At 44.0% G+C, this 26,610-nt stretch overlaps 1 protein-coding gene across 1 annotated transcript; it reads left to right on the top strand.

Moving 5' to 3' along the window:
• On the top strand, positions 1 to 26,218 carry OLFML1 (olfactomedin like 1). The gene is made up of 3 exons (XM_042906597.1): positions 1 to 215; positions 2,328 to 2,616; positions 24,448 to 26,218. The coding sequence occupies exons 1-3, from the start codon at positions 90 to 92 to the stop codon at positions 25,236 to 25,238; spliced, it is 1,206 nt and encodes a 401-aa protein (XP_042762531.1). The 5' UTR covers positions 1 to 89; the 3' UTR covers positions 25,239 to 26,218.
• Positions 26,219 to 26,610: the final 392 nt, after the last annotated feature.

Below are 26,610 nucleotides of genomic sequence, written 5' to 3' on the forward strand. Positions count from 1 at the left end.
TAGAAAGTGGGAGACTGCTACCTGGACCCTTGAGTTTTCTTGGAGAAGCACAGCACAGGAGATTCCACCCCTGGGTGATTTGCAGGACAATGATGGCCCTTCAGCAAGCATCTGCTTTCCTGGTTCTGTTCCTTGCGGCTCTCCTGCTCCCTCCACAGTGTGCCCAGGACCCGGCCATGGTGCACTACATCTACCAGCGCTTTCAAGTCTTGGAGGTAGGTAGCACCTGTGCACCTGATCCGGGGAACATGCCTCCCGGAAGTCACGTTATCCTACCCCTGTTTCCCTCTCTACTGGGATGCACTTTCCCCACATAAATCATAAATACATTGCCAACATTACACTTGAGATTTTTTATCATCTAGTGGTTCAGAGAGCTGGCTCCAGAGCCCAGGCTGCACCACTCTCAAACTTTGAGCAGGCTTCACTTTGTGGTCTGATCTGACAGTTTTTCTCATCTGTAAAGTGGGGATGATAATAGAATTTATCTCCTATGGCTATTCTGAACATTGCCTGGCATGGCGGTAAATGTTACAAAGTGTTGTTATTATTCAATAGTTCCATTATTTAAATATGAAAATTAAAAATTTTGGTCACTTCTGGGGTGCCTGGGTGACTCAGTCGGTTAAGTGTCAGTCTTCAGCTCAGGTCATGATCTCACAGTTCATGAGTTCAAGCCCTGCATCAGGCTCTGTGCTGACAGCTCAGAGCCTGGAGCCTGCTTCCGATTCTGCATCTCCCTCTCTCTCTGCCCCTGCCCTGCTCATGCTCTGTCTCTCTCTCTCAAAAATAAATAAACATTAAAAGCAAAAAATAATTTAAAAATTTTGGTCACTTTTTATTTGTATTTTACTATATCAGTATGATAGTAGATGTTAGTTTTCCTTTTGTCTTTTTATGATAAAATATTAGGCCACTGTAAAAAGTTATGGTATTATATCAAGAGGCTACATCTTAGCTCCTTTGCCAAACTGCACTTGGGTTTAGAAATGAGTAGATTTCAGGGGTGCCTGGGTGGCTCAGTCTGTTGAGCGCTGACTTCTGCTCAGGTCATGATCTCATGGTTTGTGAGTTCGAGCCCCACATTGGCCTCTGTGCTGACAGCTCAGAGTCTGGAGCCTGCTTCGGATCCTGTGTCTCCCTCTCACTCTCTGCCCCTCCCCCACTCATGCTCTGCCTCATTCTCTCTCTCTCTCTCTCTCTCTCTCAAAAGAAAAGAAATGAGTAGATTTCAGCAGTGTTAGAGAGAAAGTGTTGGGGGTCCCCTTCCCCATGGGTTGCAGCTGCCACTTCACTAAAATTTGTAAAACCCACCATTTTTGCAGCACAGACAGGCTCCCAGCGACAAATGTAACCCTGTGCCCTAGCCTTTGGCATACCCCTGGAGTTGCCATTATTTCATACTCAATTGCCTTGCTTTTGTACAAGTTAAATTTTGATAAATTCTTTACCTTTTTCCAAAGACACTTTTTTTTTTCCCAAAGACACTCTTGTTTCCAATATTTATTTTCTATATCTTCATGAATATTTTTAAAGTCCAAATTAGTTGATGATCTGGTTAAGTAAAATAATTCCAAAGAGCAGGCTGAACGCATTTCCTAATGTCCAGCCAACCAGCTGAGGCTGGGGACAGGGAACAAGATGGTCCCAGGCCATGGCCTCTTGCTGCTTGCCTTACTTGCTCTTTCCTCAGACAGCTCCTCCCCAGGGTACCTCCTTGAAAGTGCCAGAATTAGGCTCAACCCTGGGCCCCCTGCATTTAGCACTAGCTTGCCCTGGGATTCCTGCAGGTTTCCCTCAATACCTGAAAAGTTTTTCTGCAGAAAAGGGTATAAAGTGCAGACACTTTGATTGCTATGAATGTGGATTTTTTAAAAGATGGGGATATGGTTCCTATAGATCTTCCCACCCTGGTCAAGACTTGGAGAGGAAGTCAAATCCCAGGTGGCAGTCACTGTTGACCAATGTGGACACTTACAAAGTAATACAGTTCTCACCCTGAGGGATTTTTAAAATTTTTTTTAACATTTATTTATTATTGAGAGACAGAGAGAGACAGAGCATGAGCATGGGAGGGGCAGAGAGAGAGGGAGACAGAATCCAAAGCAGGCTCCAGGCTCTGAGCTGTCAGCACCCGACACAGGGCTTGAACTCACAAACTGCGAGCTCATGACCTGAGCCGAGGTTGGACGCTTAACTGACTGAGCCACCCAGACACCCCTGATTATTTGTATTTTAAAAATATTTTTCTGCGAATGATAGCTATTTGTATTCTTGACCAATTTAAGTAACTAGCAATAATTTGAGAATTTATTTTCTGACTGAAGCAAGGACTGGAAAAATGTACCCAAGCAACGAGGGCATACATTCACGACTTCCAAGAGTTCTCAAAAAACATATCCGTTATGCTGGGAAGATGTCAGACCTCCACCAGTGAGTATAGGAGTGCAGTGGCTAACCTGGCCCTGAGAGTCGAACGTGCCCAGCGCGAGATAGACTACCTGGAGTACCTGCGGGAAGCTGACATATGCCTGGAATCAGAGGACAAGACCCTGGCAGAAAAGCTCATCCAAGAGGCCGAAGAAGAGAAAAAGATCCGGACTCTGCTGAATGCGAGTAAGAGAACCATGTCTTTTACAGCCCTTGTAGGGACTCACATTCAGAGACACAGACTCGGCACAGATAGGGGTCTGGCCAGGTATGAGAGTAAGAACCAGATGTACAGTTTTGGGGGCAGGCTCTGGGAGGGAAACCTTACCAGGGAACAGGTGTCTGAAGGAAAAAGTCCTTCTCAGAAAGCAGCTTTTCCTTTCATAGAGAGTTCTTAAAGCCCCCATAGAAGGTCAGGGCTTCAGTGTCAGAGGTCAGCTAGGGAAGCACATCTCCAGATAGACCTTGGTTTGGAAGAGGTGTGTGGTACCAGATCCTTCCAGGGAGGGTAGAAGGTTGGCAGATTCCCCCGGTGCCCTGAGAGTAGGCAGCGGCTGCTAATGTGCCAAGAAATAGTCTGAAATTGTAAATGGCATTGGTCAACCCTCAGGACTGAGGACTGCAGTGAATCATTACTGTGTTGTCAGGATGGTGATATCTAGGGGATTTGTCTTCCATCTTGGGATCCTGTTCAAATCCCTTCTAGGCCATTAAGAATAATGGTTAGGAGCTCAAATTATAATAACGAGTATCAAGCAAGAAAAACATAAGCGAGAAAAAAAATTTCCTGTGCATGAGTCCATTTTATTAAAACAATGAGGGAGACAAGTCACCCAGCTCAGAGTCTGTATTCTGAGATGGTTTCACTGCAAATAGGAAAACTTTATTTATATGTTAATTGTGTCTGTCCCAAATGTGAGAAATTCCATCAGAGAAATAAGATAAAAGCTGAGTGTCATCATTGTGCTAAAGGTTTCATATATCCTCTCAGTGTAATCCTGATAAGAACTCCATGGGTCATCATAAGATGGGTCTTCCTAAATGATGTGACACTTGATCTGAGGTTTTTTTTAATTTTTTTAAAATGTTTATTTATTTTTAAGAGACAGAGAGAAACAGATCACAAGCAGGGGAGGGACAGAGAGAGAAGGAGACACAGAATCCTAAGTAGGCTCCAGGCTCTGAACTGTCAGCACAGAGCCCAGCCTGGGGCCTAAACTCACAAAGCGCAAGATCATGACCTGAGCCAAAGTTGGCCACTTAACCGACTGAGCCACCCAGGTGCCCCTTGATCTGAGTTTTAAACAAAGTATTAGAGAAACATGAGCAAAGGGTACGTGAGGTGAGGGCACAATATACTGAAGGCATGAGAGTATAGAACACTTTGGCATGTAGGTCTGCAGATATGGCCGAAGGGAAGCTCAGTGGGGCAGATGCATTTGCAAAACAAGAAACAAGATTGTAGGGTTCAATGAAAGACCTTGCATGTGAAGCTCAGGGGTTTGAACTTGATTGGAAAAATGATAGAGAACCACTAAACAATGTTCATCAGGGACATGACATGAAGGAAGAGGGCAAGACTAGAGAAAGGAGACCAGTGGGGGACTACTGTAGCAATTGGGGCAACAAGTGATGGTGTCTGCGTTAGGTGTCATTGAGATAGAGAAGGGCGGATGGATTTGAGAGCCATTGAGAGTTGGACTCCACATGGCTTGGTGACTCATAATTAAAGGTGAAAAATGACTGAAAATGATGAGTCCAGGACACTTTCTGGATCTTTGACTTAGGTTTTGGGTGGTTGGTCTCAAATACGTTGAGATAAGAAACCCAGGAGGAGTTTTGGAGCACTATTACTCTACTATTTGTTTTTTCAGAAAACTTATTACTCTGAAATCTTCTAGTTCATTTATTTGCTCACTGCTTATTTTCTGCCTCTGCATCTAGAATGTTAGCTCTATACGATCCTGCACAATGCTGTGCCCCAGTGCCCAGAACAGTGTCTGTGTTCAACACATATTTGTCAGTGAATAACTAAGTGAACAAATGAATGGATTGTTGGAGAGACTGTCAGCATGGTCAGAGGAGTTATTAGGTTTTGATGGAAAGGAGAACAGAAGGCAGAGAGAAGGGTGCCTATCTATAATATGAAGCAGTTGATCAAGTTGGTTGAATGAGTGATCCTTTTTGGCCTTGACATTATCTTGAGATGAATCATCCTCTGAGAGGGAGCAACTGGGGATAAACATGGGGTGAGAGAAGGAGGGAAAGGGTAAGGATGATCCAGGAGAGGATGAACAGAGACTGCCTAAAAAGCTGATGAGGAGGATTGGGTATTATTAGTGTACCTGAGCTTTCCTGCCAGGGGTCAGGCAGGACCCTGATCCTGAACGGTGGTGCTAGATTAGATCCCTGAGCTGCCCCTGGTCCCTGGACTGGCTAAGCCCCTCAGGCCTTGGGGTTGCCCCTTTCTTCTCCAGCTAGAGCCCAGCAGAGGTCCTGATTCTGAACTTGCTGCTCTTTGAACCCTTATCATCTGCCTCATCCCTCAGACACTGGAGGCCTGAAATATTCCCTCTTCCATGGTGAGTGAAAACTTTCAACTTTTCAGAGATTGCTTCTTCCATGCCTGTTCCCTCTGGAGCCCTTGACTGATGATTCATTGGTTTAAGATTCCACACTTTTGACCCCTACCCCTGGACGGGCCCTGTACTACACAGTAGGGATAAAGGCGTGAGCAGAACATGTCTGTCCTCTGAGTTTCCTTTCTTACTGCTCCTCTTGTCTCCGGTCTTGCCTCCTATCTGCTGTCACACAGACCTCCCCACAATACAAAATTAATCACATTACTCCTCTGTGTAGAACTATCAACACCAAAATTTCCATTCAAATCTCTTGGCCTTTTATATAAGAAAGGCCCTTTACGAAATGACTCAAGTTCATTTCCGGCTGCTTCTTCTCTCACACTTTACCCACATGCAGTTGCAATTAAATATATATTATATATTATAATATATATATTATATATATAGTTTTTCTTATTCCCCCTTTTTGACTCAAAAATGCTGTGAATTCTCTGTGAATCCCTTCTGCCAGGCAGATTGACCTCTGGTGCTCCTGGAGCAGCTCATTAAATCCTCCAAGGGAGCATTAATACTTTCAACCACACATATGTGTGTGTATTTATTCCTCAACCAGACCATAAACATACAGACATCTTCCTGTCTGTATTCACAGAGTCTAGATCAGTGTGGCCCGTGGAGGAGGCTGTAAAAATTGTCCATAGAGGAGATACTGATGGCAGAGTCGCCTCAGAGCTTAGTTTAGGGGAAGACAAACCTGTAAACAACCACAATTGTGTGATTAGTATTGACGTATTATTTTCAGAGTTTCTCCACTCAAGAATAGACTTTTCTGTGTTTTGTATTCTGTGCCCATCCCCCACTTTTCCTTTTTTTGCCATTTCTTTTTTGTTTAAAAAAAATTTTTTTTAACATTTATTTATTTTTGAGAGAGACAGAGACAGTGCGAGGTGGGAAGGGGCAGAGAGAGAGGGAGACACAGAATCCGAAGCAGGCTCCAGGCTCTGAGCTGTCAGCATAGGGCCCCATGCAGAACTCGAATTCAATGAACTGCGAGATCATAACCTGAGCAGAATTCAGATGCTTAACCAACTGAGCCACCCAGGTGCCCCTCTTTTTTTGCCATTTCTGTTAGTAACTATATCTATCTTAGTTTTCTAATGCTGAGTAACAAATTGCTGCAGATTTAGCAGCTTAAAACAAGGTACATTTATTATCTCAGAGAATCTGTGGATCAGGAGTCTAGGCACAGTTTCACCTCCCTTTGTTCAAGGCCTCGGGAGGGTACGGTCAAGGTATTAGCTGGGCTACATTCTCACCCAGAGCTCAGGGTCCTCTTCCAAGCTTACTGAAGTTTTTGACAGAATTTGCTCTCTTACGGCTCTAAGACTGAGGCCCTCGGCTTGTGTTGCCCATTGACATCAGCAGTTCACAATGTCGTTGTTGCTTCTTCAAGGACAGAAGGAGAGTGTTTCTCTTCAGCCTAGTCCCTCTTAAGAATTTGTATGTGATATAAGCCAGGCCTACCCATAATAACCTTCTTTTGGGTTAGCTCAGAATCAACTGACTTGGGACCTTAATTATATCTGCAAAATCCCTCCACCTTTGTCTTGTTATGTAACCAAATCATGGGTGCTATCCTGTCATATTCACAGATGTCACACACAGCCAAGGGGAGGGGATTATGTAGGGTACGTCCACCAGGGGAAGGAATCTTGGGGGCCATCTTAGAACTCTGCCTACCTGGTGCTCTAGTCCACTAGGCCTAGCTGGTGTCACTAATTACATGTATCGACTTTCTTCCTACAAGGCTCTGATCTTCCTATCTTCTAACCTTGGCCAGAAGGGACTGAGCCAGCTACAGAGCTCCCACTAAAATCCTTAAGATTCAAGTCAGCACCCTTGTGTGTGGGGAAACACCTTGGGATTATAGGCCAGGGAGGGTGTTTCACATCACAGGGTTTCATTCATACATATACACTGTCTTCTAAAGAGAGTTTCTTCGGGGGGGCACCTGGGTGGCTCAGTCTGTTAAGCATTTGACTTGGCCTCAGGTCATGATATCATGGTTTATGAGTTCGAGTCCCATATCGGGTGAGCCCCACTTCTGTCTCTCTCTCTCTGCCCCTCTGCCTCTCATGGTATTCTCTCTCTCCCCCCTCCCTCTCTCTCTCTCTCTCTCTCTCTGCCCTCACACACTTGCGCTCTTTCTCTCTCTTAAAAAAAAAGAGAGAGAGAGAGAGTTTCTTTGGAAATCCCATAGGGAGAGAATGACGCAGCTTCCTTGGGAGATTCTACCCTGTGTCTCAGGATACTTCGAGAAAATTCTGACATCAGTCTAAAATGGTTTGCATTTATTCCTGGAATATTTCTCAGTCAACCAGAAAGGGTCAGATACTGGGGATGATAAATAAGATAGAATTGTTCTGTAATGAAGCCATTTCCTATAGAGCTGTTCTCAAGTCTTTAGGCTTTATTTAGAGACAATCTGCAAATGGTGTTCACGTGAGGGCAGCAATCCCAGGGATGTTTTGGGGTTAGGTCAAATTCTTAAATCTTAACTCCAACATGCACACTTTCTCTCTTCCTCTCTCCTTCAGTCTCCATCTCCCTTTCTCTCTCTCTCTCTCTCTCTCTCTCTCACACACACACACACACACAGAATTTAGAATGTAATGACTGAACGTTGCTGTACATAATCCAACTTATATTTAAAAGTCATTCGAAGTCTTTGGCACTCTGTTATTAGTAAAAAGAAATTTTGCATTGCACTTGGCAACTTAGGGCAAAGCACATTGCCTCAGATACCCAGATTGAGAATTTATCTAGCAGTTTTTTGCAGATTCTGCAGGCTACATTCTTGTGTGGATAAGAGTATTAACCTCTTTTTAACTCGCAAATAGCTTGTGAAGAAAAATTCTAAAGGCAGTCAAAACAAGCCATTATAGCAGATTTTACTTTATTTCCTGTTTCAGCACAGCAACTTTTATTGCAAGGCCGCATGTAGGTGACCTCAAGTAACCCTCTCTCTCCTGAATTAAATAACTCCTATCTTTTGTTAGATCATGTTTCAAAAAGAAAATCTGTTGCTGCACATTTAAATGCCTGTGGGATCCATTCAGGTATTATAAATGTGCCTGCCCTATATTCAAAGCCATTAAAAACAAAACGAAAAAAAAAAAAAAAAACAAAACAAAAAAAAAAAACCCCCTGGCAGCCAAATAAAACATCTCTGTGAGTCAACTCCCAAGGTCCACTAGTTTGTGACACAGGGCACAAAACATTAAGAGAGGTATAACTCTAATTTGTGGCAATGTATTTACTATAAAGGAGGGGATTGAGAGTGTACACACAAGTGAAGTGCAGGACAGAGAGATAGGGAGGGAGAGAGAGAGAGAGAGAGAGTGTGTGTGTGTGTGTGTGTGCGCACGCACTTGTGTGCACACGCACATTTCTACCCAGAAGTTGCTGCAATATAGGGCCAGCAACACCAGAGATGTATATAATGCTTATCCTGGGCCATCTCCGGCAGGGTTCCATAGGTCACCGTGCTGGGTCCAGAAGGGCCTATATACACAGCACTTCTTTTGTTTATCCATCTGGAAGGCCTGCAATCTAAGAAGATACCTCCAGTCCCATCATTGTGGATACTAATAGACGGTCCCAAAGTTGTTTCAGCTGATGGCTTTTGGCTCCAGGTAGAGTGAGCACCCATTCAGTCTCTCTATAACTCATTCATTTGCTCACTCATTCAGCAAATGTCTAGTGAATTCCAGGTCTCCGTTGGCATGGTGCCAGGCATCAGAGATGGGACATTGAATAGGGTAACATCCTTGTCCTCAGGAAGCTACAGCCAAGTGGGGAGGCCATCTAAACAAACCCGGGGTAACAGCCAGAGTGTTGACTGCTCTCACCAGAAGCACAGGGGCAGGCATTGAGTAATTTAGCAAGGTCAGGGTTGCTGTGGAGATGGGTGGGGAGGGACTGTGGAATTTGGAAAGTAACCCTCAAGCCGAGTTTTAATAATGGAAAAGAACGATTTGAATGGAGAATAGAGTAGAGGCTGCTTCAAGCAAATGGAACAGCCTGCGGAAGCACAGAGGCCTAATGGCGCTTGGCATTCAGACCTCAGGTGGAGGAAGAAGTTGTGGAGAGCAGATGAGAGAACTGGGCAGGGGCTTCATGCTAAGCCAGTTGACGCTTTCAACCTATGAGAAATGAAAATAATGTGACTCATGGTAGCTAATATTTAGTGAGTGTTCATTAACTGAATAATCTTTAAGAATTTACCTTACTGGGTTATATCATCCAATTCTCACGGCACCCCTATGTATATGTATTATAGTTATCCCCCATTTTGTACGTGAGGAAATCAAGGCACTGAGAGGATGAGCAATCTGTCCAAGGTCTCACAGCCAGTTGATGCCAGAGCTGGGATTCAGACCAAGGCGGCTGACTCCTCCACATTCTAACCTCTCCCATCATGCTGTTGTGCTTAAGAGTGGTGAGCAGGGATGTGTCAGAACTCAGACAGAGGTTGGGGAAGGTCATTCTGGCCACTGTGCATGGAACAGACTGGCAGTAGGGGAGGATGGGTGTACACAGAAGAGAGAACCAGGCAGGCCATCTCCAAGCCTGTCACGGAAGCACTTGAGGTAGGAGCCCACTGTTCCGAGACTCCGTGCCTGCACCCAGGAGGCCCAGCTTCTTGTGATCTCGTTGTGGGACACATATGAAGACCATGTCCCTCCCCTTGGTCACTGTTTGATGACGATTCCTACTCACAGATTACTTTAATTTTTTTTTAAATGTTTATTTACTTTTGAGAGAGAGACAGAGACAGAATGAGAACCAGGGAGGGGTACAGAGAAAGGGAGACAGAATCTGAGGCAGGCTCCAGGCTCTGAGCTGTCAGCACAGAGTCCGATGCAGGGCTCAAACCCACGAACTGTGAGATCATGACCTGAGCCAAAGTTGGACACTCAACCGACTGAGCCACCCAGGCACCCCACAAACAGATTACTTTAAATCATTCTTTTAAACCCTGGCCAAGAAGGGTCAAAAATTTTCCCCTACCTCCTTGGTTTTTAATTATTTGCCTTTCCTTCATTTACTTTATGTTTTAAATTTTTAGATTTAAAATTTTTATTTTTTATTTGCTTATTTTTACTTTTGAGGGGGGAGCAGGAAGCGGCAGAGAGAGGGGGAGACAATCTCAAGCAGGCTCCTCACTGTCAGCGCAGAGCTGGGTGCAGGACTCGAACTCACAAACCGCCAGATCATGACCTGAGCTGAAATCAAGAGTCTGACGCTTAACTGACTGAGCCAGGTGCCCCCATTTACATTTAAAATTAAAACACTCATCTCTGTCCCCCCATGAGTTAGCAGAAGAGTTCCACACACACTTTTCCTGTGCTAGAAATCTCAGAAGCATCTCTTTGGCCCTCATCTGACCAGTCACCATATCCAGTACATATTTCCTTCTGAACATCCCTCAAATTTATTTTTTCCATCTGCACTTTTCTCTCATCATCTCTGGTCCTGATTACTGCAGGAGCCTGCTGACCAAGCTTCCTGCTGCCAGCCTCTCCCCGTTCCAGGGCTCTGTCCTATGTTGCTACCAGGGTTATATTGCCAGATTTACTGCATCATTGCTTTATCAACTTTAATGGTAACCACAACCTATGGGTTAAAGCAAACCCCATAACATAATATAAAGAAAGCCCTCTGGAGCTCCTGGGTGGCTCAGTTGGTTAAAGGTCTGACTTTGGCTCAGGTCATGATCTCATGGTTCATGGGTTCAAGCCCCGCGTCAGGCTCCGTGCTGACAGCTCAGAGCCTGGAGCCTGCTTTGGATTCTGTGTCTCCCTCTCTCTCTGTCCCTCCCCTACTCACACTCCATCTCTCTCTCTGTCTCTCAAAAATAAATAAACATTGAAAAAAAATTTAAAAAAAAAGAAAGCCCTTTACAACCTGACCCCAACCTAGCTTTCTTTAACTATTTTGTTATTCTCCATGAAAGTGGCATCTTCTGATTAAATAAAAACTATGAATATCATATAGACTATATTTACTGTATTTACCTTTATTGTAAAAAGGTAGATAACATGCTAACAGCTGAACATATGAACTTTGAATGTTTCTCAGCCTCATCTTATGTCACTACTGCCTGTTCGCATCCTCTCAATGCTCTATGCTGTGTCTGATGTGCTATTCGGAAAACAAAATATAGTTCATGCACCCCTACATTATTCATACTGTGCTTTCCAAGTCTATCACAGTGCCTGGAACAGAGTAGAAATCAATATTTTCTGACCTTGGGGAATAGTTTATTAGAGAGTGGAGGCAACTAATTGCCAAAGATTATATTAAGCCCTTTGTCTGTTATGTTGCCCAAAACCCACCACACCCGTGCCAGGGAGATACAATTATGACTTCTTTTTAGATGACGAAACTATGGTGCTGAGTATTTCATGCAGCCCCATCTCCCTCCCACGCTCTGGCTAGGAGCGTGTTCCCCTGCCCCAGACACACTAGATTCATCTCAGCCTCCATTTCTGCTCTCCATCCCTCCACCCCCACCCATGTCAATTCTCTGCTGCCACAAGAATGCTGCAAAACAAACCACTTTATAACTTAGTGTGTTAAAACAATAATCATTGATTATTTCTTAGGAGTCTATAGGACAGCAGGGCAGTTCTGTTGGTCCGGGCCAGGCTTGGCTGCTCTTGGGTGGGTTCTTCAGTGGCACATTGCCCAGGGGATGGCTGGTTGAGGAGGGCCTCAGCTGGGATGGTTTGGGTCTCCTCCACATGGTCCCTGATATTTCAGGAAGTGAACCTGGGCGGGCTTGTTCCCATGATAGAGGCAGACCTCTGAGGAAGGAGGCACAAGCCTACTAAAGGTCTGGTCCCTTGTACTGAATTCTTTGGGCCAAAGCAAGTTCCAAGCCTGGCTCTAGAGCCCACACTTCCACTAGAACCTCCAACAACATCTCATAAGGCAAAAGCCAAAAGGTCCTGATGCTCCTGGAAAGAGGCAGTAATCAAGATCAGTTTTTACATATGCCAATTTCTATATGGAAGCAGTAAATTGCGCATTAGTGTGACTGATGATTTTGAGGCTGCTGCAAAGTTCAAGTTCAAGAGAGCAAGTCCTAGACTTTGAGACAGGAAGGATGAGAACAGGATGAAGTGAGACTTATCTCACAGGAAGAATCTGTGGTACAATGTCAAAATGACTCTGTTTTCCAACCAAGCAAATGGGAGAATGGCAGTACCACACCTAGAAACTAAGAACATTTCCATCTTTTTTAGTTTGGTAAGAATGTTACAGGAAGAAAATAAAGAAAAAAACACTATGCAAGAAAAACCCACAAGAACCAGCTCATTTTTGAAATGAACAATACACAAAAACAAAAATGTTCATAATTATAACCTTGGAATGCTTAAATGTTGCAACAGTCAGAAAATTGGTTCAAAATGGAACTGTTTGATCGGAAATTCCTCAGAGACTGCCCACTTCAATGCCTCACTTCCCATGCATGTTGACCAGCCTGGACCCGCTAGGACAGCATTCTCAAACTTTCAGTTTCAGGAACCTTTTACACTTCTAAAAAGTTATTCAGGACCCCAAAGAATTTTTCTTGATGTAATTTATATCTGTTGACACTTACCGTATTCATAATTAAAATAGAAAAATTATAGTGTGTGCCAGATGGCTCTTTTAGGACAGACATACAACAGTAAAAACAACAGATTAGACAAAGCCTTGCCCTTCTGGGGTTTACATTCTATTGAGGGGAGTCAAACGATAAATATGTTAATGGATACATTTAAAGCATGTCAGATAGAAGATAATAAATACCATGGAAGAAAATCAGCTAAGGTGTGGAGGTTATGAGAGCTGGCCAATTCCAAAAGGAAGCATCTGAAGGAGTCTGGCTGTGTTGGATTCCAGCGAGAGGGACCCCACAGTGGAAGCAGGCCAGACTCACACTCGCATTCACACATCTCGCAGGCTTCCATCCGCTCCTGTGAAGTTCTCAACTTGATCTGGAGAACAGAGCCATGCAGGCTACCAGCCATGTATCAAGTCTGTTTTCTTTCTCACAAGCTGCTGCTAATCACCAATAAAGGGAGGCTGTCACGGTACGACACTGGGTACCATGGAATAGTTTGAAGTTAGTCTGGGAACCTAGAAAAACCTCTAATATAGATTTACTACAGACTTCTGTAGGACTCACCAAAACCAACATATGCTGTATGCCAGGCTCTTTTAAAGCCCTGGATTCACAGTCGTGCAAAGCCAAATCCTACTGTGGCTCACTCACTAAGTACCATTTCCCACAAGCCAGCCTTCCCTCTTTCCTGCCATCCATCTACCCAGGCACTCAAGAGTGTGAAATAGCACCTGCTCATGTCTGCCCATACCTCTTGCCATTCAAATCTGATTTCTAAGCTGGCATACCATGAGTTGGGATAGTAAGTTTGGACACTAATACTGCATTCTCTGAATCAAATTGATTCCTGAGTTTGTGGACAGTAAGCAGTAAGAGATTAAATAGACAGGATATATGTAGTGGGTCCCAGGAGCTATGGATAAAAACAAATTAGACAGAATTTGCTGCTCTGGTGCAGCAAATCCACTTCTGCACCAGAACTGCTCTGGGGGCACCTGCACAGAGTGCTTGGGACGCACAAGGAGGAGCAACAGATTGCCCTGTAGGGGCCAGAGAATTTGGTTTTGAAGGACCAGTAGATGTATCCCAAGTGAGTGAAGGTAAAATATGGAAAGCTAAGGAAAAATATGGATGAAGTCTAAGACTTGTAAGAGGTCATGGCAAGTTGGTGACCGGTGACCAGCCCAGTGTGGTGGGGAAGTGCCAAGAGGAGGTCAGATGAAGGACCTTGAGTGCCGTGCAGAGATATCTGAAACTTATTCTGTAGCAGAAAGCATGAAACAGCCCTAATTTCTAGAAGAAATTAAGTCCATGCTGACAATTTCATTGTACTGGCTGGCTCAAAGCTTTTCTAATTAATTGCTCATTTGAGAGCTTCCATCTTTGTCATCCTAGAGCCTAACATTGTACTGTCACCTGATAGGTATTGACTGTTTATTAACCTGAATACAATCCAGGTGCTTAAAAAGTCAAGTTTCATAGCACAGAATTCCAAGAAGCAGTCAAAATACTCATGGTTTTATAGTTCTCTTTTTTTATTTTTTATTATTTTTTTAAATGTTTATTTGTTTTTGAGAGAGACAGAATGTGAGTGGGGGAGCAGCAGAGAGAGAAAGAGAGAGAGAGAGAGAGAGAGAGAGAGAGAGACATGCAGAATCTGAAGCAGGCTCCAGGCTCTGAGCTGTCAGCACAGAGACCAGTGCAGGGCTCCAACCCACAAGAAGCAGGATCATAACCTGAGCCAAAGTCAGACACTCAAGCGACTGAGCCACCCAGGTGCCCCTGGCGTTCTCTCTCTCTCTCTCTCTCTCTTTTTTTTTTTAGTGAATTCATCCCTGTTTTCCCCAAGCAAACCTGGGTTCCCTTCTCTGTTGCTCTCCTGTGCATTCCATCGCCCCTAGCCTTGAGGGCTCCCTCCATCTACCAAGTTGCTAAGACCTGACCCCTATTTTCCTAAGGTTTTCCCAAATCCTTACTCATTTTGCCATGTCCATCATTATTTGGATATCTCTGATCTGGATTGTACCTACAGACTCTCTACCTGTTTCCCTGTGCCCCCTCTTTCCCACCCCTACCCCCAGTCCATTCTCCACCAACATCCAGACCATGTTTCTAAAACATAACCACGGGGGAGTTGCATCACTCCCTATAGAGGAACAAGTCTCACCAGGTCTGGAGAGTATTGCCATTAAATAAGGGAAAAAGTATTTTAAAAATTCAAAGAGTGTTATTTGTATATGAAATCACTGTGAGGCCTTGGGCCACACTCTGTCCTAATTGCCTGTCTCCAATTGTGCTTGAGGGAAAACCATAGATTTGCATTCTCTGATTTGCAGTTGGATCCTTCATTGTCATTGTCTCTGTTAAATAATTTGCATCTTTGTTGAGCTCAAAGCTTTTAAATGTATTTCTTCCTCAGCTCTTTTCTCCTGCTAATTATCTCTCTCTGAAGAAAAGCACTGAAGGGACTTCTAACTTACCCTTTTACTCAAACACTATAAGTATATTTCCTCCAAATTCCAAAAAGAAGAGGAATTTATAAAAACCATAGACTATCTGCCCTGAAAAAACTCCAGCTGAACTCCTCATTTTAAGGCTAGGATAGGTAAGGGCGGATTGGCCAAAGGACTTTCAGGGAGACACATGGAGAACCAGAGATGGGGTTCAGAGCATTCAGGTCTCTGACTCCCAGTGCTGGGTTCCCTCTACAAAGGAAGGATCGGAGGAGCACAAGGGGCAGTTGTGTGTTTCTGCACTCTCACAACTGTCTCTGCCTAATCAAAACCATCTATCAACACTCTTCTTGTTTTGCTATTTCTCTAAGGATTCTGCATGAGAAAGGAGGAATAGAAGGAGAAAGAAGAATGGTTGAATTAGTTTCTGCTGTATATTAAATGAACATTTTCTCACTCGTGAGACATTGAATGTGCCTTGTTCTTAGCCATAGTCCCCCTCTGTAGCTGGGCTGTAAGTCTGCTGACTGTCCTCCTGTAGGGATGGGCCTGCCCTGGGGCTGGCTGGAGGGTTCCTGGTTAGCTCTGCCTCCTGGCGCACTTTAAGTTAGGAGAACCTATAGCCATGTGACCTTCTAAGTAACTTATCCAAGCCTTTCTTTTCCTTTAGAAAATGGAGTTTGAAATATTTACCACTTAGGCTTATTGTACGAACTAGACAAGTTGATGTAAATAAAGTATCACCATACCAAGCACATTATGTGTATTTGTACATATTTATTAACTTCTCAAGGCTTTGTGCTTGTTCTCCAATCAGAAACAGTTTCTGAGCTTCTCTGGTGGCCCATGGACCCCTCCTCTTCCCCATTAAAGACATTTATGAGCAGTTGTAAACTTAAACCCCCATTCATTCATTCATTCATTCACCCTCCATGATCACCAGAGAGTGTGAGAAGAGCAAAGCATCCGCAGGAGACAGACTCCGCTTGGGAAGCTGAGAAAAGGTACACTTCACCTGGCAGATATGGGGCCCTGATAAACAGAACAGCCCCCTCCTCCTTCTTCCAGCCACAGCCTGGAGCTGCCCCTACCCCCCCACCCCCCACCGCCCGCCTCCCAGGCTCAGCCTGGTGAGGGGCCTTCTGTTAGCAGTCCTGCAGCGCCTAAGGTTTAAAGTAGCTGGAGCAGCCTTCTCTGCCTTCCCCAGGGGGAATGCTTCCTATACATTAATCCCCCCTTATCTGTGGTTTTGCTTTCCACAGTTTCAGTGACTGCTGTCAACTGCACTTCAGAAGCAGATGATCCTCCTTCTGACGAACGTCAGAAGGTCAGTAGTAGCCTAAACGCTGTGTCCCAGTGCCTATGTCATTCACCTCACTTTATCTCATCACATGGGCATTTTATCATCGCACATCATCCTAAGAAGTGTGAGTACAGTACAGTACGATACTTTTGAGAGAGAGAGAGAGAGAGAGAACCACATTCACATAACATTTATTGCAGTATATTGTTATAATTGTTCTATTATAATTGTTGTTAATCTCTACTGTGCCTAATTTATAAATTAAACTTTATCACAAGTGTCCATGTATAATGTATAGGGAAAAACATAGTATGTGTATATAGATATAGATATAGATATAGATACAGATATAGATATATAGGCATCCCCTGGGGTCTTAGAACCTATCCCTCACAGACGAGGGGTGATGACTGTAACCAGGCTGAAGTGGACCCAGAAACAAGGGGAAACAATCCCTCGGGCTGGCAAAGCATGTCAACAGGGGGATATGGTGGCAACTGATGGCTAAGAGACTTCTATACTTTGTCCCAAAGTCTGTCCCTGGCCACGGTAGGGACCAGGCAAGGCCTCTGGGCATCTGGGAGCAGCCACTGATGACCTGACCTTGGAAAGGACTGACCTGCTGAGGCTCTGCTCTCCCCAGCTAGAGTTGCTCCCCACGCCCACTCCTGCCATATGCTCCTTGATAAGAACCTTGTGTCAGATTTTTAAATGAAATAATGGATTTGAAAGTATCTTAAAAGCTTTAAAGTACTTTACAAATTATTATTTACTTAAGACAGGCCTGTGGTCAGAACTCCAGATGCACAGTACTATGAAGGCCCTAGAAAAACATCTGTTTGAATGAATCTATTTCCCTCATTAATGCAATAGATATTTATTGAACCCACAATGCACTGAGTTAGGCATTGGCGGTACAACAGTAAACATGAAGACAAAAGCCCTACTTTTGTGGAGCTTATAGTCTAGTGGGGGAGAAGGTCAATAAGCTAATAAATAAAACAGATGACATAATTACAGAATATGACAAGTGATCTCAAGGAAATAAGAAAGATGTTGTCGTAGGTCATTTTAAATTTAGATGCAGTAGTCACAGGAAGCCCCTTAGGGAGATGATATTGAAACAAAGACTTGAAGGATGAGAGGAACAGACTGTGGGAAGATCAAGGAAAAGAGTACCCAAGGCAGCAAGAATCACAAGTACAAGAGCCATGAGGCAGAGACAAACTTGACATGCTCCTGGAATAGCAAGAAAGCCAGTGTAATCACAACACAGTGAGCCGGGGCGGAGAGTGGAGGATACAGCTGCCATATCATGTAGGTACTTTAGGACAGAGTAAGAGGTTAGGATTTTATTCCAAGAATGCTAGGAGAATGGGTTTAGCAGGTCAGCCACATAATTTATGTTTTTAAAAAGATTACTTCTACTGCTTTGTGGAGAGCATATTATAGGTAAGCCAGAGTAAAATCAGAGAGACAAATTAGAGACCACTGTAGTGGTCTAGGCAAGAGGGAAGAATTCAGGGAGTACAGGGATGAATGGTGGGAAGAGGAGGAAAGAAATATATTTGAGCATTAAAAAAATTGTTTTTAATATTTATTTTTGAGAGAGACACAGAGAGACAGAGAGAGAGAGAGACAGAGCGTGAGCAGGGGAGGGGCAGAGAGAGAGGGAGTCACTGAATCTGAAGCAGGCTCCAGGGTCAGAGCTGTCAGCACAGAGTCTAACGTGGGGCTCGAACTCACAAACCATGAGATTATGACCTGAGCTGGAGTCAGAGGCTCAACTGACTGAGCCACCCAGGCGCCCCTTGAGCATTTTAATTTAAGTATAACATAATTTAAAGGTTAGTTTTACTATCAGAACTTGGTGGTGGTGGGAAGATGGAGAGAAAGGAGTTAAGAATGACTTCTAGGGGAGTCTGGTTGGCTCAGTGGCTTGGTTAAGCTTATGACTTTTTAAAAAAAAAATTTTTTAACAAAAAAAAATTTTTTTTTAAATGTTTACCCATTTTTGAGAGAGAGAGAGAGACAGACAGACAGACAGACAGGGCATGAGCTGGGGAGGGGCAGAGAGAGAGAAAGAGGGAGACACAGAATTCAAAGCAGACTCCAGGCTCTGAGCTGTCAGCACAGAACCTGATGCGGGGCTCAAACCCACAGACTGTGAGATCATGACCTGAGCCGAAATTGGCCACTTAACCAACTGAGCCACCAGGAGTCCCCCAACTCTTGATATCAGCTCAGGTCATGATCTCACAATTGTGAGATGGAGCCTCACATCAGGCTCGGAGCCAAACGTGGAGGATTCTCCATGCTGGGCACAAGAATCCTCTTAGGATTTTCTCTCCTTCTCCCTCTGCCCTTCGGAAAAAAAAAAAAAAATGACTTATAGATAAGAAACTTTGTTGATGGTTTTTGCTTAAAATGGGAAGAGTAGGGAGAAAAAGAGTTTGGGATATAAAAGCAAGGGTTCTATGTTGAACAGGTTAAGTTTGAAGGTATCCAAGTAGGGCTACTGAGCAGGCAGTTGGATAAGTGGGTTTGGGACTTAGTAGACATCCTGATAGGATGTCATTCCAGAGACAACTTCAGAATTTATCATTAATTAGAATTGAAATGGTATGCAGAGCCATGAGATAGAATGAGGTGGTTCAGAAAGTGATTATAGACAGAAGGGGTGTGAGGACAAAGCACTTATGGGTGGGAGAGGAAAAGAAACCAACAATGGATGCAAAAAAAAAAAAAAAAATCCAGAAAGATGGGAAGACAAACAAGAGGAAGGGTGTTCCAGAATCCACACAAAAGGGTTTCAAGGGGAGGTAGCAATCAAGAAATCAAATTTTGCTGAGAAGTTGGTTAAGATGAAAACTGAGAATTGACCCCTGGATTTGGCAACATGGAGGTTGTTGGTGACCTTGAGAAGAACTGATTCTGTGGCATAGGCAGGGAAGTTTAGATCAGTGAGAGCCTGAAGTCTGATTTGAATGGCTTAGGGCATTATTGGAGGTGAGGAAGTTCCTCCTTTGAGGAGTTTTATTATAAAGTGCAAGAGAGAAATGGGGTACATTAGAAAGTGAAATAAGAGGCAAGATCTTCATATGAAAGTAAGGAGGGTATGATGAAGGCTTGAGGAGGGAAGAGAAGGTATAATAATAGTGTATGGTGAATTGATTAAGGAACTGTGGTAAGATGGCGGGCCAAACAGCTGGCAGAACAAGCAGTTTGCTGAAATGCTTAGCTCAGAACCTCTGGGACTTCTCTGGGTATGCACCTCTCTTCTTCATGTCTAGTTTCTCTCCCTTCACCCTGTTTCTGTCCTCTGACTCTAGATAGTCCCCAGTTGTCCTGCAGAACCCAAACATTTATTAAGAAGAAAGTGACAACCCATGAGCCCATCCAGCTTCTTATACCAAGCCTTTGCAAAGGTTTGAGGGAAACCCCCAGAGAGCTCGGTTGTCCCAGAAAGATTGTTATACACCTGTAATTCCACTACAAAATGCTCCAGGAGTCAAGGAGAGAGGCCCATACAGCTCCTGTCCCACCTATGATACAGACCTCGGCAAGGTTTGAGGGATACCTGCAGGATTCCTCATGCTTCTAGTAAGCCACCACTCTCTATCTCTGTAACTCTGTAGACTGTCTAATGGTGCAGTCCCAACAAGTTCATCATTAGAGCTGATGACTCAGTCCTAATGGGTCCTGAAATGACCAGTGGAACAAATTTCATCTTGGCCCATATCCCTCTTTAGCTTGGACACCATGAGAATTCCAAAACATGAAGGTCATCTGGAAGATAGCATATTTAAGGGCCAGGTCGAAATGGCTCACACCACTTCTGTCCACATCTCTTTGGACAGAACACGGGTCAGTGGATGCAGCCTAACTACAAAGAAAGCTGAGAATATAGAAGTAGGGAAGAGGAAAATGAAATGGCATTTAGTGAACACAGATACTGTCACTGCCATAAGCAGAGAAGAAGCAAGTAGGAGGCACACACAGAGACTGTAGTGACACAAAGATCAAGGGCAAAGAAATCTTCAAGAAGAAGGAATTAATCAATACCATCATTCTATGGGAAGATCAAGTAAGATATGAAGGTAAAGGTCTGAGTTTTCGGTTTGGAGGTCCCCAGTGACATTATGGAGGGTGATTTCTGCGGAGTTATTTTGAAGTGAAAGATGGGAGGTGAAGAAGTAGATCCAGAGAACAAACTGTTCTGGAACAGAAACTATGTAAAATGACAGAAAGAGTGAAGTAACTAGAAAATGGGGCCTAATTGAGGGAGAATTGTTTTTTAATATAGGCAAAGTGTTTACAAGCTAAGGAACTAGCCATGAAGGAGAAATTAAAGATAACAGAAAGGAGGCAATTCATTGAGGGAATCAAGAAGAAGCCAGGAAAGAGTGAGATCAGAGCACAAGTGAAAGAATTAGTCTTGCACAGGAGGAATGATGTGGCCTCTTCTAAGATGTGTGGGAGGATAGCAAGGGTAGGAACAACTTAAGAGAAGTTTATAAGTGAGGGGCAGAGGTGGAGGCACTTCATGTCTGGTGGTATTTATTTTTGCAAAGGAATTAATCTGCTGTTGGTAAAGAGACTGATGGGGTAGAGTGTGAGTGTATGGGGGTGGGATTTAAGATACCTGCTATGTGGAAGATAGGGGACTAACCATGAAAAGAGCAGTATGTACTTAGGGCCCAGCTGAGGATGGAGACGCCGTATGTGCAGGGGCACCTTTGGGAGATCTTCTCCACCGCACGCAACTCTCTGGGACACAGACAGAGGTTTGGATTGACTCAAGGCCACGGATTTTTGTAGAGTGCATATTGTGGAATAACTAGGGGGGTAAGCATACTAGTGAGAGAAGTATTACAGTGGTCCAGGTTGGATAGAAAAGGAGGCTGACAGCCTGGGAGAAAGCAGAGGTCAAGGGACTCCAGGGCCCAGGGAAATGGAAGAGCAAAGGGGGTAAGAGCAAAGAGGTGAGAAATGGAAAGGCAAAGTGTTGTTGCAGAGGGTAGGATAGTAGAATTTTACATTTCTCATAGGGAACAGTTCCAGGGGATGGGGGGGTGGGGATCCAGAGTATGGACATGGAGGGGGGTGCTAAAGTAGGTTGAAAGCAAGGTACTGTGGAGCTGAAGAGGTTGGAAGTGCTCAGGTTCCTAATGCATATGGGTAGTGTCCTGGAGAGCTCTCAGTGATTTAGACTAGAAGGAGTTGATAGCATGAGATACAAAGAAGGAAGTTTTTTTTTTTTTTTTTAAGTTTATTTATTTATTGCGGGGGTGGGGGTTGTTGCCGAGAGTGGGAGAGAGAGGATACCAAGCAGGCTCTGCACTTGATCCCAGAAACTGTAAGATCATGATCTGAGTCGAAATCAAGAGTCCAACGCTTAATCGAGTCACCCAGGCACCCCAAGAAGGGAGGGTTTTTGCACGAAGGAAAGTAGAAAAGCTGGAAAAATGTAACCCCACCCTTTTTTTTTTTTTTTAATTTTTTTTTCAACGTTTTTAATTTATTTTTGGGACAGAGAGAGACAGAGCATGAACGGGGGAGGGGCAGAGAGAGAGGGAGACACAGAATCGGAAACAGGCTCTAGGCTCCTAGCCATCAGCCCAGAGCCTGACGCAGGGCTCGAACTCACGGACCGCGAGATCGAGACCTGGCTGAAGTCGGACGCTTAACCGACTGCGCCACCCAGGCGCCCCCCCACCTTTTTTTTTAACTTCATCTTCCTCCACCTATTTTAGACCCTTATGATCCTGTTTGGATTATAGAAATACTCTCCTAATTGGTTTCCCTGATTTTGGTTTCCCTCCCATGTATCCATCATACACACAACTGCCAGCTTAATTAATCTTGACCAGGATTCACTCTTGCTCAAAAACTTCAGTAGTTCTTCACCTGCCTATACAATAAAATCTATATTCTTTAGCCCCACCGTCAGTGTTCCAGGCACAGAGCTGGTTTCAATCGATTTTGTTTTATGCATCTAGTTTGGGGCAAGAACAAGTATGTAGTTTATACTGGTTTAAACGCTGCACTACTTTCCTAACACTGACCCTGAAGGACTTTCCCAAATGTGGTTTTGTTAACTGTAAAGAATGTTATTCCCAACCATCTCTGAATGGCATCCTTCAAGGGTCAATTCAAATACACATTATCCCCTTCCTTAAATGACAGCACCGTTCTCTGTCCTTTTGTAAAAAATTCACTTTAAACTTCATATTGTAGTTAGGTGCCTCTTAAGCAAGAACCATTCTTGATTTATCACTGTACCTCAGCCTATTGTACCCCATAACACCTATCTCAGTACCTTGCCTTTTGGAGGTATCCATTGTCTGCTGACTGACCAAATGCGTGCATTCATATAAATAAGTGGATGGATGAATAGAGTTCTTATAAAGTTCTAGTAGTATTAAGGGCCAGAATCCTTCACTAGAAGGTGATCTCTTCAAGGTTTAGGATTGATATTATATATATTTTTTTATTCTCAATACTTAGTTAACATGGTTCTGGGAGACTTGTAAGCTAAGTACACAGTAGATACCCAGTAAGATCTTTGCAAATGGAATTGAACTAGGTGGCTTCACACCTAAGTGATTCTCACTGTGTCAACCCCAAGAAAGTGAACAGGGTCTCTGACCCAGCAAATAGCTGTTTATATCCTGACTTGAATAAAATGTTGACTCTTATAATTCGACAGCAACTCCCTTAACAGAGACCCATTTATTCATTTAGTTCTTTGATTCTTTGAACCAAACTATAAGTTGTGATTGATTTATGTGTGACAACTTTATTCTAGACACTGAAGGGGAAAAAAAAGCAACCAGTGAGAACAGATACATGAAAAGATGCTCAACATCACTAATCATCAGGGAAATGTAAATCAAACCCACAAAGAGCTACCACCTTACATCTATCAGAATGGCTAGTATCAAAAAAGACAAATAACAAGGATGTGGAGTCAAAAGGAACCCTCGTGTGCTATTAGTGGGAATGTAAATTGTTGTAGCCACTGTGGAAAACAGTAGGGAGGTCCCTCAAAATAGAGATACCATATAATCCAGTAATTCCACTACTGGGTTTTTACCCAAAAATACCAAAATGCACTAAATTTGAAAAGATATGTGCATCCCTGTGTTTACTGCATCATTATTTACAATTGCCAAAACACAGAAGCACTTAAGTGTCCACCAACAGAGAAGTGGATAAAGAAGATACGGTATATAGACAATGAAATATTATTCTGCCATAAGAAAGAAAGGAATATTGCCATTTGGGACAACATGGATGGAGCTAGAAGGTATTATGCTAAGTGAAATAAATCAGAGAAAAACAAATACCATATGATTTCATTTATATATGAAATCTTAAAAATAAAAAAAAAGCAGAAACAGACCCATAAATACAGAGAACAAACTAGTATTTGGGGTGCGAGGGAAAGGGCAAAATGGGTGAAGGGGAGTGGGAGGTACAGGCATCCAGTTAAGAAATTAATGACCAGGCATCATGGGGCGCCTGGGTGGCTCAGTCCATTAAGCGTCTGACTTCGGCTCAGGTCATGATCTCATGGTTTGTGAGTTTAAGCCCCACATCGGCCTCTGTGCTGACAGCTCAGAGTCTGGAGCCTGCTTCGGATTCTGTGTCTCTTTCTGTTCCTCCCCCACTCATGCTCTGTCTGTCTCTCAAAATAAATAAAGAATAAAAAAGTAAAAAAAAAAAGAAATTAATGTCATGAGGATAAAAGGCATAGATAGCATAGGGAATATAGTCAATGGTATTGTCATAGGGTTGTATGGTGACAGATGGCTACACTTGCTGTAAGCAAGCATAACATATAGACAAGTTGAATCACAATGTTGTACAGGTGAAACTAATGTAACACAGTGTGTAAACTATGCAACAATAAGCAGGGGAAAAAAAGAAATCTGTGAGAAAAAGCAGACCTCTCATGTTTACAAAGTCTCTCTCCTTTTTCTCCTGTTTTGCCAGGCTGTGACAACATGTTGATGGGCATAAAGTCTCTGAAAATAGTGAAGAAGACTATGGACACACATGGCTCTTGGATGAAAGATGCTGCCAGCAGTTCCCAAAAGGTTTATTTCCTAATCGGATCCAGAAACAAAACTCTGTGGGAATTTGCAAACATGCGGGCATTCATGGAGGATAGCACCAAGCCAGCCCCACGGAAGCTCATCCTAACGCATTCCTGGCAGGGAACAGGCCAAGTGATCCACAAAGGTTTTCTGTTTTTTCACAACCAAGGGACTCTCAATGAGATAATCAAATATAATCTGCAGAGGAGGACTGTGGAAGATCGAATGCTGCTCCCGGGAGGGGCGGGCCGAGCGCTGGTCTACCAGCACTCCCCGTCAACATACATTGACCTGGCTGTGGATGAGCATGGGCTCTGGGCCATCCATGCAGGGCCAGGCATCTCTGGCCATTTGGTTCTCACAAAAATTGAACCTGGCACACTGGGAGTGGAACACTCATGGGACACCCCATGCAGAAGCCAGGATGCCGAAGCCGCATTCCTTTTGTGTGGGGTTCTCTATGTGGTCTATAGTTCTGGTGGCCATGGCCCCCATCGTGTCACCTGTGTCTATGATCCGCTGGGCACTATCGGTGAGGAGGATCTGCCCAAACTGTTCTTCCCCAGGAGGCCGAGAAGTCATTCCGTGATCCATTACAACCCCAGAGATAAGCAGCTCTATGCCTGGAATGATGGAAACCAGATCATTTACAAACTCCAGACAAAGAGAAAGCAACCTCTGGAGTAATGCGTTACAGCAAGGAGGAAAGGCACTGTGGCTGTGGACACTTCTCTCCAGGACATTGAGGCCACAGCCCCTTTATACTATTGTGTCCCTCTGATCACAGACAGGCATAGGGTGTAGAAGCAGGCTTGCATATGCATCCTTCCCTGGATGTGATGGCCTGAGGTGTTTTCCAAGACCTTAGACGAGAGTGTGTCATTCAGACATTTTCTACTTCCATCACCCGTCCAAACCTCCGGGCTCTCTAGGCCTTCCACATTCTGATCCAGCTTACGTCCATCCTTTTCTTTGCTCCCCTCAGCCAGCAATTAGAAATGAAGGCCACTGCCTAGTACTCCTGGCTTCCCTCCTGGCCTTTCCTGAAGTTCTTTCCTCTTTCATAAATACCTATCGATATTCTTCCATCTGTCAGTGCCCCACTAAAGTACAATATTTTCCTGATGTTGAATCTCCACTTCCTCTAGCTCTGCCCTGCCACCAAGCTAAGTAGATAAAATAGTGAAGCAAAACCATTCACATGTGAATACCACTTGCTGGTTACAAAGTGTTTGCACCTATGTACGTCGTTTAATCCCCATCCCATGTCTTCTTCTGAGACATACAGAAGTCTTTATAATTGCCAGCTTAGAGATGAGAAAAGTTGAGGTGAGCCAAAGTAACACAGCCACAAAATGAAAATAGGGCTAGAAGATACTGCAAATCCCATAGTCTTTCCATTGCCCAAGGAAGCATCGAATATGTGTGTTTGCTCACCCAACCTTTTGTAAGCAATACGTTCATCATTTCATCCTAAAAATAATGGTTTGCCCCCTTTGGCCATTTTTCATGTCTGCACAAGACATTCCTATAAGCCCTTCAAAAGCTACTTCCCCCAGAAAACCAGCCTAAGGGTGAGGACCCCCGCTGTAGCCTCGTCTTGTTTTACCTTCCCCTGTGTCTCTTTTCTTGCTAGAAACACAATAAAACTGACACGAAGCAAATAACCCTCATCAGGTTATATTTGCCTACGTGCCCTTAGCATACAAACTCTCAGGAAGTGCTGTCTGTGCTGGGATTCCCTGTGAAGCTCCCCAGCACACTGAGGCCCTTGGTAAAGATTCTGGAATCTGGATGGAAGCCAGGTAGCAGGCAAGCGGCTCCCTCTCACAGCAGGCATGCCAAGTGGCACAGGTGACAGAGGGCAGCTGTGCCTGTCCAGAGGGGCTTCTTCAAATCTTTCCCACGCATTTGTCCAATTCAGCCTAGTGTGGGTCACAAGCTCAGGCTGTGGTGCCGGTCTGTGTCATGTGCTGAGGCCTCTGTCTTTCCAGGTTGGTCACATGAGAGGGTTGGCTTTGTGTGCCTGCAGCTGTTTTGCCAACTCTGCCAAGCTCAG

This window comes from Panthera leo, chromosome D1 (genome assembly GCF_018350215.1).
Source record: "Panthera leo isolate Ple1 chromosome D1, P.leo_Ple1_pat1.1, whole genome shotgun sequence".
NCBI classification, from domain to species: domain Eukaryota; kingdom Metazoa; phylum Chordata; class Mammalia; order Carnivora; family Felidae; genus Panthera; species Panthera leo.